The 18,418-nt window shown below is 45.4% G+C and overlaps 1 protein-coding gene across 1 annotated transcript in view; it reads right to left on the bottom strand.

Moving 5' to 3' along the window:
• The window catches only part of LANCL2 (LanC like 2), a 543,796-nt gene that overhangs the window by 345,157 nt on the left and 180,221 nt on the right, over nucleotides 1–18,418 (bottom strand). The window contains exon 5 of the mRNA XM_044064819.1: nucleotides 14,884–15,030. Within this exon, the coding sequence (XP_043920754.1) occupies nucleotides 14,884–15,030 (147 nt within the window). The remainder of the gene's footprint in view (nucleotides 1–14,883; nucleotides 15,031–18,418) is intronic.

The following is an 18,418-nucleotide window of genomic DNA, read 5'->3' on the forward strand; positions in this document are numbered from 1 at the left end:
AAAACACTAGTCTTACAATAAAAAGTTCAATAAGAAACTTATACGAGCCTGAGCCATTAAGGACAACACCTCGCAGCTGAAGCGGCAAACGAGATCTGGGTAGCTACCGCTAGGCATCATGGGATAAGGGGTAGCCTCGAGCCAGTAAACAGCTCTCGAGCTATAGAAGATGGCTGAGTCGGAGCCGTGGATCGGCTCCGATCCCAACCAGCAAGAAACGAAGGCGAGATAGACAACTTAACATCATTTGTTTTCTGTATGGTATTAGAAATGGATTTTCTGAAAATGAGCTCAAGCTGCACTGTTGTTCCTATGGTTGTAGTAAGCAGGCAGCACTTTCTGAGCTGCTCTGGAGTGAATGAGTTCATAGGTTCATAGGTTCATACTAGGCTATCTGCCCTAGGGCATTTATAAGCCTAGCCAGAATGTGTTTTGCTTTCGCCACCCATTTTAAATTTATTTTGCTATGCCCTTTTTTGAGGTTAGTATACTGTGCCTCTGTCTAACAGTGACACAGAAGTGATACCCGGGGTAAACCTATGATCTCCCATCCACTCATCAAGATTTCTCTTGAAGAGAGTCAATGAGGGACTCTGCCTAACCTGGACTGGGATTTTATTCCAGATTGAAGGGAGCCTCTGGGTTATGAATCTGTCCCTCCAGCATGTCCTATTTATTTCAGTGCTGAGGTTCAAGTCTCTCGAGCGCGTAGCTCGATGGGATTTGGATTTTCTGAGGTGCAGCATGTCCATTAATTCTGGGTTGGACATGGCTTTATACGTCAGGCACAGATCGCCTTTGAACAGGCGGTATGCCACTGAGTAGAGCTGGAGTTTCTTTAACTGGGCAGCATATGGCATCTGTTTGAGCCCTTTGATCCTCTTGGTGAGGTACTTTTGGGGTCTTTCCAGTTGCTGCAGGTGTCTGGTAAGGTACATCCCAAAAGGGGCATTGTACTCAATTATGGGCCTGATGAGGGATGAGTAAAGAGGCACGATGACATCCCCTGATCTAGATGTGAATCCCTTCATGATTAGGTGGGCTATATAAAATGTTTTTTAACCACTTTGGCCACATGGTTTTCAAATGAGAGATTGCTATCAACTTGGGTCCCCAGGTCCCTAATTACTTCTTCTGTACTTACTGGATTACCATCTATGTGGTAATTTGTGGGCACTTTGTTTTTGCCAAAGGGGATGACTATACACTTTTTGGCATTTAGCTTGAGGCCATGGCTCTGGCACCAGTTGTCTGTTTCTATGAGGCCCTTTTGTAGGATGCTTGTGTTGGCTGGAGAGTCGTTATGGCACCCAGTTTGCAGTCATCTGCGAACTTTGTCAGCCACAGTCCTTCCGTTTGGCCTGTACCTCCGAGAAATATATACCGAACAAGAGAGGTCCCAGGACTGAGCCTTGTGGGACACCACTTGTAACTGGTTTGGAGTCTGACATGGCTCCAGCAATTCTAACCATGTGGGTTCTGTCCTTGAGCCAGTTTGCAATCCATCTAGTGAAGTAGGGGTTTATATTTAAGCTGGTGAGCTTATCTATAATGCCCGAGTGGGGTATTGTATCGAAGGATTTTGCAAGGTCCAGGTAGGCTGTGTGGACCACCTTCCCCTCATCAATGGCCTTGGTGACTGTTTCAAAGAAATCAACCAGGTTTAAGAGGCAGGATCTGCCCTTAACAAAGGCGAACTGGGTTGGATCCAGTGTTTGTAGGTCCCCAATATCTTTATTTATGAGGTCCATGATGATCCTTTCCATAGCTTTGCAGACCAAGCTAGTCAGGCTTATGGGGCGATAGTTTCCAGGATCCGTTGAGGCACCACTTTTATGGAGAGGGACCACTGTTGCTGTACGCCACTCTTTGGGCACATATCCTGTAGTAAGGCTGAGACTGAACAGTAGTTTTATGTTTGGGTTTAGCTCTTCTTGGAGTTCATGTAGGGCAGCCCGGACACCGTCTGGTCCCATTGATACTGTGTTTTTTGCTTTGGAGAGGGCGGCTCTTACCTGAGCATCTGAGATGTCAGGGGGGCAGCACTCTGCTGGGATAGATATTTGCTCTTTTGGTGGGAGGGGGGTTTGCTGAACCTGTCAGCTAGGATGTTGGCAATGTCTGTGGGTTCGGTGTATTTTTTGTCATTTTGGACTAATTCTGAGCATATCTGGGAATTACCACCCAGGTTCCTAACATAACTAAAGAAAGCCTTGTGATTATCCTTAGTGTCCTGTGCAATTTTTCTCTCGAAGCTGGCCTTAGACAATTTTGTGTGTGCCCGTAGTTTTTTGCTAATACTGATCAGTGATGCCTTCCCTTTTTGGGATTTTGCTCTATCATTTAGTAGCTTCCTCCTTCTATTGTATAGTTTAAGGGAGAAATGGCAGAAAATACGTTAAAGTATTGTTCTTTGCATGAGTCTACATATATTTGAACAGCTTATGTGTGCAGTACATCACACAGTCGTTCCCCAGTCAAGAGAGGAAATGGAGCTTGAATTATCTTCTTTTTATTCAGTGAGACTATTTTAAAAAAGGTTAAGATTTTTTTTAAATAATACAGCAAACACACAGATTCAATTGCGGGTAATACAGGTTTGCCCACTTAGCAGCACAAACAATGTTTGAGCTATACGTTTTTTAAGTTTAGAACTAAAAGCTGCAGGGATCATTGTTCTTTTGGCATTCTCTTGTATCCAGTGGGTAAAGCTTTATTTACAACAAGGCATAATAATCAAAGGTCATTTTTTGTTAACATAATTTAGCAACTATTGATAAATAATTTTCTTCATTTGCTTAGCAAGGGAAAATAGAGTTATTTACTTACCATAACTTGGAGTCTGTGCTATCCAGTGTCATTATTCATCACGGATGTGTCTCGAATCCAAGCCGGCAAAGTGAGCGACGGCTCCTGAGCTCGAGCTCCTCCCCTCCCAGGACTCCTGTTACTCATAATCTTCAGATCGAGTTTGCTAGATAAATATCAGGACAGTGACACTGTCCAAACCCAGGAAGAGCAGAATCAAACAAACCATTACTCCAAGAATCCCCTGGTCACCAAAAGGAGGGGAATGGATGGTGGGAACATGATGAATAATGACACTGGATAGCACAGATTCCAAGTTATGGTAAGTACATAATCTCAAGGAAGGACATGCCGGAGCACAGAAGAACCATATGAGGCTCTACCCCTAGATACCAAATCCAAGATGTAATGTGTTACAAAGGTATGGGGGTTTGACCAAGTGGCAGCAGCAAAAATGTCATCCAAAAAAGTCCTGGCCCAGAACGCCAAAGGGGTAGCCACCGACCTAGTAGCTATTCCCAAAGCTGAGGAAGGGTGGTGGCAGTCAAGAAGTGTTGGGGCTGGCTAGCAGGCCTTGTAAGACTGCTGTAGCAAATCCAGATCTGGATTTAGAAAAAATACGTAAGTGGTAATGATTGGTGAAGCTGTGTACAGAACTCCAGGATGCAGTTTCCAGGATGTCCCTGGTGGAGACCCCCCTGAGAAATACTGTAGAGGTTGAAGTAGCTCTAGTGGAATGAGTTCTGATCCCCAGAGGGGTAGGTTTTCCATGGTGCTTGTAGCAGAAATGGATGCAGTGTGCTATCCATTTGGAAATGGTTTGTTTTGAAATTACCTTGCCCTCTGCCCCTGTAGCAAAGCTGACTAGTAGCTGGTCAGATTTTCTGAAAGGCTTAGTCTTGTCAATGTAGAACCTGAGCTGTCTGTGCACATCCAAGGAGTGCAGGATCCTTTCCCCTCTATTCTGAGGATTAGGGAAAAAGGTTGGCAAATGGATGGATTGGTTTAAAACCACACTGGATACCACAAACCCACACTGGATACCACATTGGGCATGAAAGGAAGGGTTAGTCCTGAGGGAAACCCTGTCAGCATGGAAAATAATTAAGGGCTCCACTGCCATTAGTGCCTGTAACTCACTCTTCTTGCTGAAGTAATAACTAGAAGTAAGGCTATTTTCCAAGAGAGAAATTTTAACTATGCTGAAACAGCAGGTTCAAAATGGGGAAGTGTGAGCTTTTCCAGTACAAAGTTAAGGTCCCAGGCTGGGGTGGGAGCTCTCCTAGGGGGCCTTAAATTGTTAGCTCCTCTCAGGAACTGCTTGATGAGAGGGTGAGAAAAGAGAGGCGGCTCAGAATTATAATGAGCTGATATGGCAGAGGCATGAATCTTAATGGATGAGAAGGATAAGCCTCTGTGGAGCAGCTCTGCTAGGTAATCAAGGATTTGAGGTAAGTTGGGCACAGCTGTCTCCTTTCCTTGAGAGGGACTCCAAGAACAATGTATTTTCCACTTTTCAGAATAGGATTTCCTAGTACTAAGCCTTCTGGCCTCAAGGATGATGTCCAGCACCTGTTTTCTGAGGGGTGATGGTGGTGTATTCATGGGATAAGCCAGGCTGCAAAGTTTAGGGTTTGCAGCTGTGGATGCAAAATCTGTCCCTCCTGCTGGGACAGCAGGGAAGGTGCCTGATGCAAGTGCCAGAGTGGCTCTGCTGTCAGACTGCGTAGGAGTGGGCACCAGTGCTGGCGTGGCCAGTCTGGTGCAATAAGGATTGCCCTTGGCCTGTCCTGTTTGATCTCGAGTAGTACTTTTGAAAGGAGGGGCAGAGGAAGAAAGGCATAAATTGAGAAGTTTTCCCATGTAAAGGATAGGGTGTCCACCTTCTAGGCTCTGCTGTGAGGGTTCCTGGTGCAAAATTTGTTCAATTGGTGGTTTTGGGAGGAGGCAAAAAGGTCCACCTCTGGAGTTCCCCACTTCTGGGTTAGAAGTTTGAATGAGTTGGGTTCCAATTTCCACTTGTGAGGGTCCAGTAGATTTCTGCTTAAGTTGTCTGCCAGTGAATTTTGCTTGCCTGGCAGGAACTGAGCTTGTAGGTGCACTTGGATGCTCATGGCTGTGTTCCACAGAGCCATGGCTAACCTGCAGAGTGGGTAAGAATGAGCCCCGCCATACTTGTTTATGTACCGCATATAACTGTGGTGTTGTCCATCTTTATCAGGAGCTATCCTGGAAGAATAAGGTATTCGAATACTGTCAGAGCATTCTGTACAGCTAGCATCTCTTTCTGATTGATATGCAAGGTAATTTGTTCTGGGCTCCATTTGCATTGAATGCATTTGCCTGCCATGTGAGCACCCCATGCATAGTTTGATGCGTCGGTTGTCAGGGTTTGAGCAGCGAGGGGTTGAGTGAAAGGAAGTCCCTTGTTGTGGTTGCATGCTTCTGCCCACCAAAGGAACTCTGCCCTTAGACAAGGTATGACAGGAATCACTGTTTCCAGGTCCTGAGAATGTTGACACCAGAGACTTTTTAAGTACCATTGAAGTTTCCTCATATGCAGTCTTGCATACAGAATTAGCAGAATGCATGAGGCCATGAACCCTAGGACTTACAGTATTTTCCTTGCAGATAGCTGGGTTTTGTTGGCCATTAGTTTGAATTAGTTTGTCAAATGGACCTGCTTTTCTGGAGTGAGGAACGCCATCTAGGAAGTTGTGTTCAAGCTTGCTCCCAGGAATACAATTTGTTGGCTGGGCACCAGTTGTGATTTATTTTCGTTGATGGTGTATCCCAGTGAAGTTAGAAATTTTTTTACAAATACCAGGTGCTGAAGTAGCAATTCATGACTGTCTGCCTGAATCAGGCAATTGTCCAAGTATGGGTAGATTTGAATATTTCTTTGCCTGCAGTATGCAATGGCTGGAGCCAGGCATTTTGTGACTACTCTGGGCGCAGTAGATAAACCAAAGGGAAGTGCAGAGAACTGACAGTGCATACAGCCTGCCCTGAAACGTAGATATTTCCTGCAAGACTCCCTTATGGGGATGTGCAGAAAAGCTTCTTTTAAGTCTATGGTGACAAACCAGGCATCCTTGGCTAGCATAGGAAGAAGCTGTTGCAGTGTAAGCATTTTTAATTTTTGGACCACCAGAAAGGTGCTGAGGATTGATAGATCCATGAACGGGTGCCAAGAGCTCTTTTTTCTGGGCACCAGGAACGGTCTGGAGTAGAAACCCTGTCCCCTTTGTTCTACTGGAACAGGTTGAATAGCCCTGATATGGAGAAGGGAAAGTAAACTTGCTTTTGAGCCTCTGCCCACTAGTTTGGAGGAAGGTCTGGCAACCCACTTGGTCTTGGCAGTGAGTGGAAGTAGAATCTCTATCCCTGGGATACAATGTTTAGAACCCATCAGTCCTGAGTAATGGACATCCAGTTTTTTGCATGAGGGGCGAGTTTTTCTCCTAGGGGCGCAAGTACTTGGGCATGGCTGGGAAGGATAACTGGAAAGTCATTGTGAACTTTTTCTATAAAGGGGTGGCTTACCACTCCCTGGTTTTGAGGTGGAAACACTCCATTGTTTAGATCTCTGCATACTCAGACTATAGTCTCAGTGGTCTGTTTCCTTAGGTTTGGACTGAGAAGGCCTGAGAGGGACTGGAAAGGACCAGTTGAAGGCCAATGCCTAGTGAATATACATGGCTGCACCTGTAAGAAATCTTTGACTGTTTGCATAGATTTGGCTTTTTCTTCCATCTTTTTAAGAACTTCTTCTGCTTTGTGCCAAACGCTCCTGATTTAATGGAGCATCTAGTAATTTTGCTTTGACATGGTCAGGAAAGACTTGTTCTTTTAGCCAAGCATGCCTTCCCAGTACAGACCCAGTAACAGCAGCCCTGAAAGATGCTTCTAAGGCATCAAACCCACATTGAAAAATATGTTTACTACCTTGGTTTGCATAATGCATTAACTCTTGTAAATCTTTATTTTCTGCACAATCTGGAAGTAACACCATTTTTTGTTTAATTAGTTCCATAATATGTTGCCGGTACTTCAACATGTGAAACTGGCAATTCAAAGCCCTGATGGCAAAAGTTGCAGAGGTATATATCTTCTTACCCCACCTGTCTAAAGCTCTAGAATCTCTGTCTGAAGGGGTAGGGTTTTTGGCTGTAGTAGCCTTAATGCCTTTAGGTCCCTGGGAAATGGTCTCTGGATCCACAGTAGGATTCTTAAAGAGAAATTTGTGAGAATCAGGTACTCTGTAGTACCTGTCAGGTTTTCTAGGAGCTGGTGGTAAGGTGTCAGGAGTAAGAATGGACTCCAAGAAGACATAGTCTGCAATATCCAGGACAGGGGGTATAGCTAGAGGCCTGTGCTGAGGCAAATCTAAAAATTCCTTGGGTCTCTTTTTGGACTGAGGATAGTCCTGGCATTCCCAGCGGAAAATCTCTCTTAAGGTATGCAAGGTTTTACCAAAAGAGAAATCCTCTGGAGGGGAGGCAGAGGGAATGAATTCCTCTGCATCTGAATCATCATAGGTAGACAAGGGTATGTCCTGGTAATCAGAAGGGTCAGAGTCATCAGACTCCTCGTCTGTAGAATCAGAAGGAAACATTTCTTTGTCTTTTGGCAGGAGAAGGCTGGCTTCCCCTAATTAGAGTAATAAGGTCTTCAGCCATTCTAAGCATTTGTTTTTGTGGCATAGGAGGATGAGCATGCGCTTTGGACACCGGTTTTCTAGGTGTAGTGTGAACTCTGGGCCTGTGAAACTCGGTAGTTTTAGTAGGAAATTAAGTTGTCGGTTTAATATGAATATCGGTAGGTCAGAATACACCCTCAGAAGCTGGTGCCTGCACAGCGGCTCTGGACCCATCCAAGGTAGAGACATCCGCAGGTTCCACAGTTGAAGCATCTCGCGGCATACCAGACTTGGAATGGGTCTCAGCAGAGGCCTGCGAATCTGTAGAAGTGAGCATCATAGGCTGCAAAGGCACCTGAGTATCGGCGGACTGGCGAGAAGCTTAACAGAAGCGTCGTCGGCAGTTTTTGACCTATGCGGTCTGTCTCTGTCTTTGCACTTTTTTGAAAGATTGGTAGTCGGATGGCTTACCGAAGCCATTTCAGAATATGGAGAACAAGAGTGAAAGAATTTAGCTACAAAAATAGCCCGACAACGAATGAACCAGGCACAAAACTGACAGCTGGGGACGTGGTGGTCTGGGCCTAAACAGGTGACGCAGTAAGAATGAAAATCTCTGTAAGGTATTTGCTTTCCACAGGCAAGACAATTGTTATTTTTTTTCTGACATCAGTTAGAGCAAGAGAAAAGAATTCCCAACAGGGTACTTAGCTTTAGAAGACTTCAGGTCTGAAACGTGAAAAAACGAACATTTCAGGTAGCGGCCGACAGGCACTTGCAAACTGCTTCTGCTTTGGGCTCCTACTCGGCAAGAAAGACTGATGTAATGGCATCGGCTGCATGTTTTATACCCCTGACGACCTGACGTCATTGAAGAGGCAACAGCATCCGATGCAGAAATCCCAAGACTCTGGTATTCAGGCTGACTGAGGGCTACCTGCAGGAAGATAACCCAAGTGTGATGACTGCAACAGTGAAACATGAAGAACATCCACATCTAATGAGCCCAGAATGGAGCAATGAGGATGAGATGAGACTTCACGCTACGGGCTTTCTGTAAAACTTTGAAATGAGGGGCATTGGGGATAGGCATAGAGGAGTCCATGTGGCCAATCGTGACTCAGAGCGTCCCTGGGTGACTCCCACAGTGGGGAGGGGGGGGCGGGATAAGGGCAAAGTAACTGCTGCATTTGTGACTGGCTGGGGATGCAAGCAGATCACAGCAAGGAAGACCCCATCGGTCGAAAATCTGGCTTGCCACCGACTGTTTCAGGGACCACTCATGGGGGCTCAGGACAGACCTGCTGAGCTTGTCTGTCTGCATGCTGGAATCACCAGGGACTCGCATTGCAAGAAGAAAGCACCTGGAGGACATCGCCCATTCCCACACTCTCATGGACTCTCTGCACAGCAGGTATGATCATGTGTGTCCCCCCCAGTTTGATGATGTACCAGACTACTTCCATGTTGTCAGTCTGAGTTGCTACAGTCCGGACAGGGACAAAGCCCTGGAAAGCTTGCATTGATAGTAGGACCACTCTCATCTCTAGGACATTGATGTGCAACTTGGTCTCCAAGGGGGAACCACGTGCCTTTGACCGTCCTACCCTGAAAATGCCCTACCCCAACAGGGAGCCATTTGTGGTCACCGTGGCTTGGGGTTGCAGGAGACAAAAAGGCTTAGGGTTGCAGGAGACAAAAAGGTCTCCCTAGCAGAAGATCCTCGGACTGGAGCCACCAATCTAAGTAACATCAGCAGACTCAAGATATTTGGATTGGCATTGACATAGGGTGAAGGTGAGCAAACCACTGTACCACCAGAGTCCATTGAAGCACCTGCATATGATATCTGACGAGGGGAACCAACTGAATAGCCATCACCATTGACCCGAGGGCTTGAAGAATTAGATAGGCAGGGACACTTTCCCGATCCTGGAGGAGGAAAACTTGCTCCCGGGATCGTGTTTACCTGCACAGGGAAAGAGCTGTCGTCTCCGACACCATGTCCAGAAGAACTCATATGAATTCCAATCTCTGAGACGGAGCAAAGTGTGACTTGGGAAGGTTGACAGTAATGCCCAGATCGCGAAATAGACAGAATGAAATCTGTGGCTACAGAGAAGAGATGCTTTGTGGGAGCCGTGAGGAGCCAATACTCCAGGTATGGGTAAAACTGAAAACCCTGCAGCCGGAGATTGGCTGCTACCACTGCCATACATTTGGTGAACACCTGGGGCAGGGGAGGTGAGACTGAAGGGCAGGGCTCTGAACTGATAATGATTGGCCCCCAGCCGGAGACGGACATGGTGTTGGAGACTCCTGTAGCGCCTGTAGAATTTTATGTGACAGTATGCATCCTTGAGATATATCGAGCACATCCTTGCGCAGAAGCGGAAGGATGGCCTGCAACAGTGACCATCGGGAACTTTGACTTCTTCACTGATAAAATTCAGCTTGCTGGGGTCTAGAATGGGCCGCAGGTCCCGTTTTTTGGCACTAAAAAAAAAAGCAAGAGTAAGTACCGGATCCTAGCTGTCCTGTTGGAACCTTCTGGATTGCCCTTTTTTGAAAGATGTCTTGCACTTCTGTGAGAACTTACTCTCTTTGGCAGGGTTAGACGTTTGGGAGCAACTTTTAGATTGAAGGGAGGGGACTGAAGGGTATAAACTATCCCCCGGACACAATGTTTAGCACCCATTGGTCTGAGGTAACAGCAGCCCAAGCTAGGTGGTGCAAGGAGATATGACCCCGACTGCCTCCAGGGTCAGACAGTCGGGCAAAGCTTCACAAGTGCTGTGGGGGCTTCTCAGAGAAGGGTTCTCGGAAGCACTGATTTGTGGACCTCCTCTGTCTCTGGGCTAGCGTCTGCCATCAAATACCCCTCCCCGGCCGGAAGAAAAGGATTCCTGAGAAGCATCTTGGAAGGAAGACTGCATCCTGCAGAACCACAGCTTTTTACTACTCCTCTGAGTCTTGGAGAAGGAACGTTGGGAAGAAGAACTCTTGATTCCTACTGCAAACAAGGTCTTTCCCTCTTGCTCATTGTGAGTCAGTGTTTCCTTGACTGAAGGACCAAAAAGAGTAGATGCATCAAACAGGGCATTGGTAAAGGACGCCATGAAGTTGTCCGCAAACCCGCATGGCAAAGCCAGGCATGATGTCCAATGGCAATGCCTGTATCTGCCGCTCGTGAAGTGGCCTCGACCTCATTTGAGGTCAACCTCATTGAGCCATTAACAAAGGAAGTGAGAGTGGAGAGCTTCTAAGAAACCAATTTAAGGCTCTCCGGAGGCAACAACTCTGAAAGGTAAGAGGAAAGTTCCAATACCAAATCCCTTTGTAGCAGTGTGAAATGTGCCATATAATTCATAGTCCTCAGTCCAAAAACAGCTGAGGTTTACATGCACTTCCCAAAACGGTCAATCACTCGCGACTCTCTATTAGAGGGATGGACTGTAGAGCTCTATTCTGCGAGCTCTTTCTTGGTGGCTGTGGCAATAACAGCATCTACAGGGATACCCCTACTCCAGAAAGGTTTGTCTTTAGGGGGACTGAGAAACATATCTGCCCTCTTGGGGACCAGTTCGACTGTGTCTAGCTCCTTCCACATCCTGCTGCCTATGAGCTGGACTAGCTCATCCGCAGGGGGAGACACCCTGGAGGAAGATGGGCCTTGCCCTTAATGCCTTCAGGAACACAGACTCCTCTGAGGACGGAGTAGGGGAAGACCAACCGCTCCGCTCTTTCAGGATCTTAAATATGTCTCCAAAGGACACCTCCTCAGATAGTAGTCTGGGGGACCCATCCCCTTCCTCAAAATCCGTGTCCTCTGTGATGGACTACTGAGGGGTGTCTAGGTACCTCCTCTTCCACGTCCTCTTCCAAGGAGGCTCTTCCACTGTGGGTTCTGGGAAGGACTCTGGAGGAGGAGGGTACCGTTATGGGGGTAATGCCCTTCTGAAGGTGATCCCAGGGGGCTGACTCTGCACCAATGATGAAGATTCACCACCCAAGAAGGAACCAGGCAGATCAGCGACCTAGGCAGTGTGGGAATGGGAGCACTACCCGACACCAATGGCCTCTCCTTAGCCAGGCTCTGACCCGGGGCGCCGAGCTAGCAGGAATCGGGACAGAAGGAGAGGATTTCTGATGTGGGTGAAGGGCCCCTTGGCAAGTGGCTAGGGGAGGGAAGCAAGCCTACTTCCATTTGGGCTTTGAGGAAAGCTCATCATTTGGTCATTATCAGATGGGAGCAATCTCCTAATAGACTGGGAGGAAACTGAAGAATGGCCTAAATGAGTAGAATGTCTGCGGTCCCTAGAAGAAGACCTACTAGATTTTCTCAGATCCGAGACTCTGGAAGTGTCTGGGGGATCGATAATAATAACAGGCTATGAAGGCCCGGTTGGATCCGAGTGTACTAAGAGCCCCACGTTCGGATATGACGAGGTCATCGGAGCCTAGGGGGATTTTGATCTGATCAGATCCAAGGAATTCTGAGTCTCTGAGGATTCTGATTCAGCTGGGGGAGCCAAGGCTCTCAGAGCCAAAGACCCCAGAACCGATGCCCTTAAGGCTGGACTCTGATCCGGTGAACAGGCATCAGAGAGCCCTGGCAGTTTAGCAAGGGAGCCCCGAGAGGAAGACTGCTTCCTCTTGGGACCCAAAGGGGCTTTGGAGGGAGAGCCCAAGACCAAGGGGCCCCCTTTAGCAAGCCCTTTAAGGAGCAATTTGTTTCTACCATCTGGGAGAGCCCAAGCATTGAACCCTGAGCAGATATCGCATTCAAACTCTAAATGGGGTACTCCCTAGACAGTAGATGCACTCCTCATACATTTCGGCAGGAGCCAACTTCTAACTACATAAGAAGCAATGTCTAAAACCGGAGGGTTCGCAGCCATGGCCCAAACAAAAATACAAACCCACACACACACACACACACACACACACACACACACACACACACACACACACACACACACACACACACACACACACGCACACACACACACACACACGCACCCACACACGCACCCACACACACGCACCCACACACACGCACCCACACACACGCACCCACACAAACCCCCACACAAACCCCCACACAAACCCACACACACACACACAAACCCCAACACACACACCCACACACAAACCCCACACACACACACACACACACACACACACACACACACACACACACACACACACACACGCACATGGGAAAAAAGAAGGAAATACAGTACAGAAGAGAAAGGGTGGGAAAAACAGACAACAAACAACTAAAGGAGGGGAGGGGAGGAAACCTACTGCTAAACTCAAGGAAAACTATAGGAAACTTAACTATACTTACTAAACAGAAGGGAAAGAGACAGAAAATTCAAAAGGATATCCAAAAAGGCACTTATCTAACCAATGAAGCTCGAGCTGCTGGGAACACTTCTGTTCACTAATCGTGGCAAATGAAATCTGAGGATTATGGGTAAAGGGAGTCCTGGGAGGGGAGGAGCACAAGCTAAGGAGCTGTCGCTCACGTTGCTGGCTCGGATCCGAGGTCGGATCCAAGACCCATCTGTGATCAATAATGACACAGATTGCATCATATCAACTAGAATAGTGCGCATTGTTACCATGATAAGTAGCCAGGAAGTGAGTGACAAGGCAAGAATCAAAGAACTGATGCTATCAACAAAAACTGCAGAGAAAGAGAGACACAGAAATACAGGCATATGATAGAGGTACGTGGACTGGCAGAACGGAAACGGTAAAGTGCGGTTATCCACTTTAGTTAGCTTGTTAGTTGGCAACGCAGAAGAAAAGGACACTGGGGCTTAAGGTAACATGAGCAAACTGAAAAACAGAAAAGGTTTCTCCAGCAGCAGCTCAGAGTTTATAGCTATTAGGAAATTAATGTGGGTAAACAGAGAAGACATGAGAGAGAGAGAGAGTAAAAACAAGGAAAAGTATAGGTGGGCTATGTAATCAAGGAAAGTAGGAGGCAAGGACCATACAGTACAGACATGGTTACAGAAGAGTACCTACAAAAGAATGATGTCAAAAAGAATTTCAAAGGTAAGATGGTACTTAATATCTGACAAGTCTAAATGGAGCTATATCAATCATAGATTGTAGTGAGTCACTGTATACTTTTTTGCCAAATATGCGACTAATACGCTGCAATTTATAAATATTAATAAAACTATTACAGGTTGAAATCTGGAAGGGCTATAATGAAAGGAGGCATGATATCAGACAGTAGTGACTCAGGATGGTTTGGTAAGCACAGCTTAGATTTAAGGTTAAGCTGCAGCAGTAGCTATGGAGCGGTGCCTTCATGGAGAATGAGAGATACAAGTAGAAGTAATTATCAGCAGAAATATATAGCACCTTTCCTGGTTGAGACCTTACAGTAACGTAACTTAAGTGAACTGGAAATTGCCCAAGGGGAGGAAGAAAATGGGAGAAAGTAAAATTAAGGCTCAACTCCAGGTTTCATTGAACAGATCATCAGTATCACTTCTATTTTAAAATAAGAGAAAGCAAAGCAGACACTTTCTTTAAGCATGTACTTGCTATGAAATCACCTCTCAAAAGACAAGTGAAAAAGCACATGTACTCAGCTGTTTGAATGATAGTGACCCTCCACATTGCAGTTCAGCTATAAATACATGCTTAAGTATACGTGTAACAATTGTTCCTGCAGAGAATTTTGATCACCTTATTATAACTGAATGAATGATCAGAAGTATTTGTAGTATGTAGTGTTCATTCTAAAAAAAAAACTTGTACTGGCATCCATGCTGCATATACTGAATATTCCCAAGTTTCCCTTCCTTTTACTGGGAAATGAAATTATGCTATAAAACTGTCTTTGAGAGGAAACTCTTCAATAATTGGAGAGCTATGATCTAGCTGTTGCATCAGCTTGCAATTACAACACCCCTGGAGTCTGCTTAAGTTACATAGAATGAATATATATATAAATTATTACTCTGTGTGTGTGTGTGCGTTTCTATAGAACAATGCAATATGCATTCAGCAAAAATGATGAACAGCAAGAACATGAAGCAGCCCCAAACACACAGCCAGTAATGGGTTGTTAATTCTTCAGGTAGTTCTGTAGAAACAATCAGATTCTAGCACACAAAGTTACAAATCTGTGGCTTAATGAAAAATATTTAACGCAAATGCAATGATTAATACCAAATACACAGTTATAGAAGAGTACCTATAAAAGAATGAATGATTTCCATATTCTCATATCAACCAGCCACTATTACAAACATTGCCTCCTAAAAGTTATGACTAGATTTTGTATTGACCACCACTACATTTATTCTGGGGTCCATACATAAACTTAAACACTGTGCCCTGCTGAAATAAACAGTTATTTTTTTCTCTTGCCCATCAAGAAGCCAAGGCATGCACTTTACCTGCATCAGCATGAAATATATGCCAGACAGTCCATGAGCTGCTCCAACATACTGTTTCTTATGCCACTGATACAGCAAAGGACAGCGTTCTGTTTTCCGCTCCTCCTTTGACAGATTTTTTCCTGATTCAATAATGGCATCAACTACCTAGAAAAAAAGATTAGATGGAATAATTTCTCACCTATAGTTAAAACACAGCTGCTCACTGCAGTTCATCTCACAAGTTTTTCAACCAGTAACACTTTCACACCGTTCCTTTCTGACAAAGTAAGTACTACAAAGGGCAGTAAAATACTGCAATCCATTATGTAGCTGAACAGCTCAAATATCTGATGATATTTTTGAAGGGGAGGGGAGGGATGAATTGATTAATTTTCACTTTTTGCGTGTACTCAATGAAAGCTCTGCTAGCTACTTTAAAGTGAAAACCATGTGAAATATTAAAAACGGGCTAACAAATATGGCCAGTATGTTACGGTTGTCAGAATGAACACATATGGCTTCACCACAGTATGAGAACTCACTCACACAAACACTTAAAGTTACAAAAGATCCTAAAATGATGAACTGGTCAGATGCAGAGAAGATACCTTACTGGATATGTAAAGGAAAGTGAATCAAGCCCCTGAATGGAGACTTCGACAAATGGACAGCAAAAATAGGCAAAATTCAACTATCAATAGAAAAAGCCAAAATGAAAAGGACTGGTCAGAAAGAGGCATGCAAAATTATGATGAATAAATGAAAGGCAGGTTCTGAAGAAAGTGAAAACTATAATAACCAAGTAAATAAGACAGTGATATGCAGCCCAAATGGAAGGACAGACACCAAATACAGATGACTCTTCCAAGGTGGTCTACGCATTAAACCTGTATAAAGGGTTCTGAAGGCAAGGAAAATACATCTGCAAGACAGCTACACTAACTATGGCAAACAGGTCAGGACATACTGAAGACATTGATACAGATATAAATTCACCAAATGGAAATGCACTACCTGGCAAAGGACTACATGCAACAGTGGGTTTTAGTAGGATACCTGGTCCTTACACTTCAACTACTCCTTGGAAGACAGAAACAGGGAAATTATAACTACAAAAAAAAGCCTTCTATCAAAGACAGAAAAAGGCATTCTCAGTCTCACCAAGAACTACATCAGACCACTGCACCCTGTTATCAGTGAGTGGAAGAAAAGAAAAAAATATATATAAAACCAGAAAGTTTAAAACATATGGTGACTTTCAAGGTGGCATTCAAGGTACAGCTGATATCTACACTGACTGGGATTGGGTATACTAGTCTGAATGAGACACAACAGGAACACTAAAACAACACCCTGGTAACACAAAGACTCAGGACAATCAACTTCCAGGCAGAAAACAATCTCTGGGGGTAGTACAACTCTGTGCTTGAATCTACTTATGGAAGAATATTCAAGGGGGATGGAGCCTCTGACACAAGGAAGAGCTAGGAAACCCTACAAAGGAAAGTTCACAGACACACACACAAAACTGAATAGACACACGCATGCACTTGGGCATTCTGAGGCAGTGTAGCAACTGCCTCATGTACATAGACAACCCACTCCTCTTACCTCCCAACATTCAGACTTGTGAGAGATGCACTTATATCACCAAACTGGAAGCTATGCACTCTCCAGCCAAGACCGGACTAGCTGGTCAAGAGGAGAAGTTCAACAGCTGCACCACACCACATGGAACATATAGCCCTCCAGAACACCCATTATCACAGCTTTCACACAAAAACACAAACCACACACCCACCTTCGCAGAGGCACTCAATAGAAATTTACCCAAACAGCAGAGACCTCCAAGACAGAAATGCACTCGACCACCACAACACAGCACAAACCACAGGACACATAGCTCACTTCCATAGTGTGCCCCTCAACCTCAGCCCCTAAGGCTAAACACCTTGCCCAATACACTAATCATAGGTGACTCAATAGTGAGGCACACAGATGTCCCACTCACTAGGTTGAATAAGGAGAGGGTAACATTCAGCTATCAGGTGCCAGAATCCGACACATAACATGCACTCAGGTCACTCCACAACAAGTACAAGTATAACTCTGCCATTGTCCATGTGGGTGTGAATGACCTGAGATGCACCTCCCTGGACTACATGAAAAGACAAGGTGGAGCTCTCGGATTATATGGCCCAGGCAGGTATGACATTAGCCCTGAGCAGTATCCTACTGTCACCCAGAATGATACCGCAGTACAAACAAAAAATGATTGACTTCAACAACTGGCTAAGTTTCTGGTGTCATTCTAAGAGGATTCAGTATCTGTCTTGCTTGGGATGACATGATCGACAGACCTCGATGCTTTGCCAGAGATGGCCTGCAACGGTCACCCCTGGGTTTCCAGATATTGGCTAAGGCTCTTGCCACCCCTATAGTGCCTTTTTAGGCAGTGTTCCAAAGACCAAATTACCACTATAACAGCTATAAATAAATGCAATCTGAAGGTCATGCTGCTCAACACTAGAAGTCTAATCCTCAAGATGCACTCACTCGAAGCACTCCTCAAAATGGAGAACATCAACATTTGTGCTGTAATGCAGACTTGATTTAATGCAGCAGAAAGCTCCCCTGCGCTACCAGGCTATAACTCATTCCACACCTTTTGGCCCCGAAACATGGACCGAAGCTCCAAAGGGGGTGGTGTCTCCATATTCATAAAGGATATGCACATCTCCAAACTAGTAACCCAGCATAATGCATCTACGATACTGCAGGTACAACTAACATTGGGTAAGATGGCGATCAAGGTCATAGCCTGCTATAGGCCCCCAACCACTCTCACTCCACACTCTTAAGCACCCTGGAATCTATCAAGGTCCAACCCAACGCTCTCATACTAGGCGACTTCAACTACCCCTCCATCAACTGGGAAAAAGTACAGTTTTGTACCTACCATAAATGTAGATGTCCGAGAGGAATGCATCTGCAGTCTTTACAAATGGGTTGTCCTGTCGTCAGGCAGCCCTTCGGTCGGCCGGATTCCAAAGTCTGGGTCTGGCTTCGGCTGGTGTCGCACTTCTCCCGACGTCATTGCGGCAGTTATTCGGGTATAAAGGCATCAGCCGACGCCATTTTCCTCAGTGTTTCTTGCCCCAGATGCCAGGTGCCCTCTTGGATGGCTAAATTTGGATAAATGCCAAAGTTTCCAAATAGTAGAGAACAAAGACACAAAATAAGCATGTGTGTACATATATACAAACAAATACACCATAATAGATCCCCCCCAAGCTAGCTGAAGATTGGCAAATACCCTAGGAGTACCTCAGAGGGGAAGGAGGGTGGGTAATCCTGACTGCAGATGCATTCCTCTCTGACATCTACATTTATGGTAGGTACAAAACTGTACTATGTCCTTCAAGGATTCATCTGCAATCTTTACAAATGTGTAGAATACCATAGCTAAACTAGGGAAGGAGGAAATGAGAAGAGATTATGGTGTAGTTAGGATCCCTTGCAAAACAGCAGTGGCAAAACCAGCCCGGGATCT

The sequence above is a fragment of the Protopterus annectens genome, chromosome 3.part0, assembly GCF_019279795.1.
Source record: "Protopterus annectens isolate FY-2018-M chromosome 3.part0, PAN1.0, whole genome shotgun sequence".
NCBI classification, from domain to species: Eukaryota; Metazoa; Chordata; order Ceratodontiformes; family Protopteridae; genus Protopterus; species Protopterus annectens.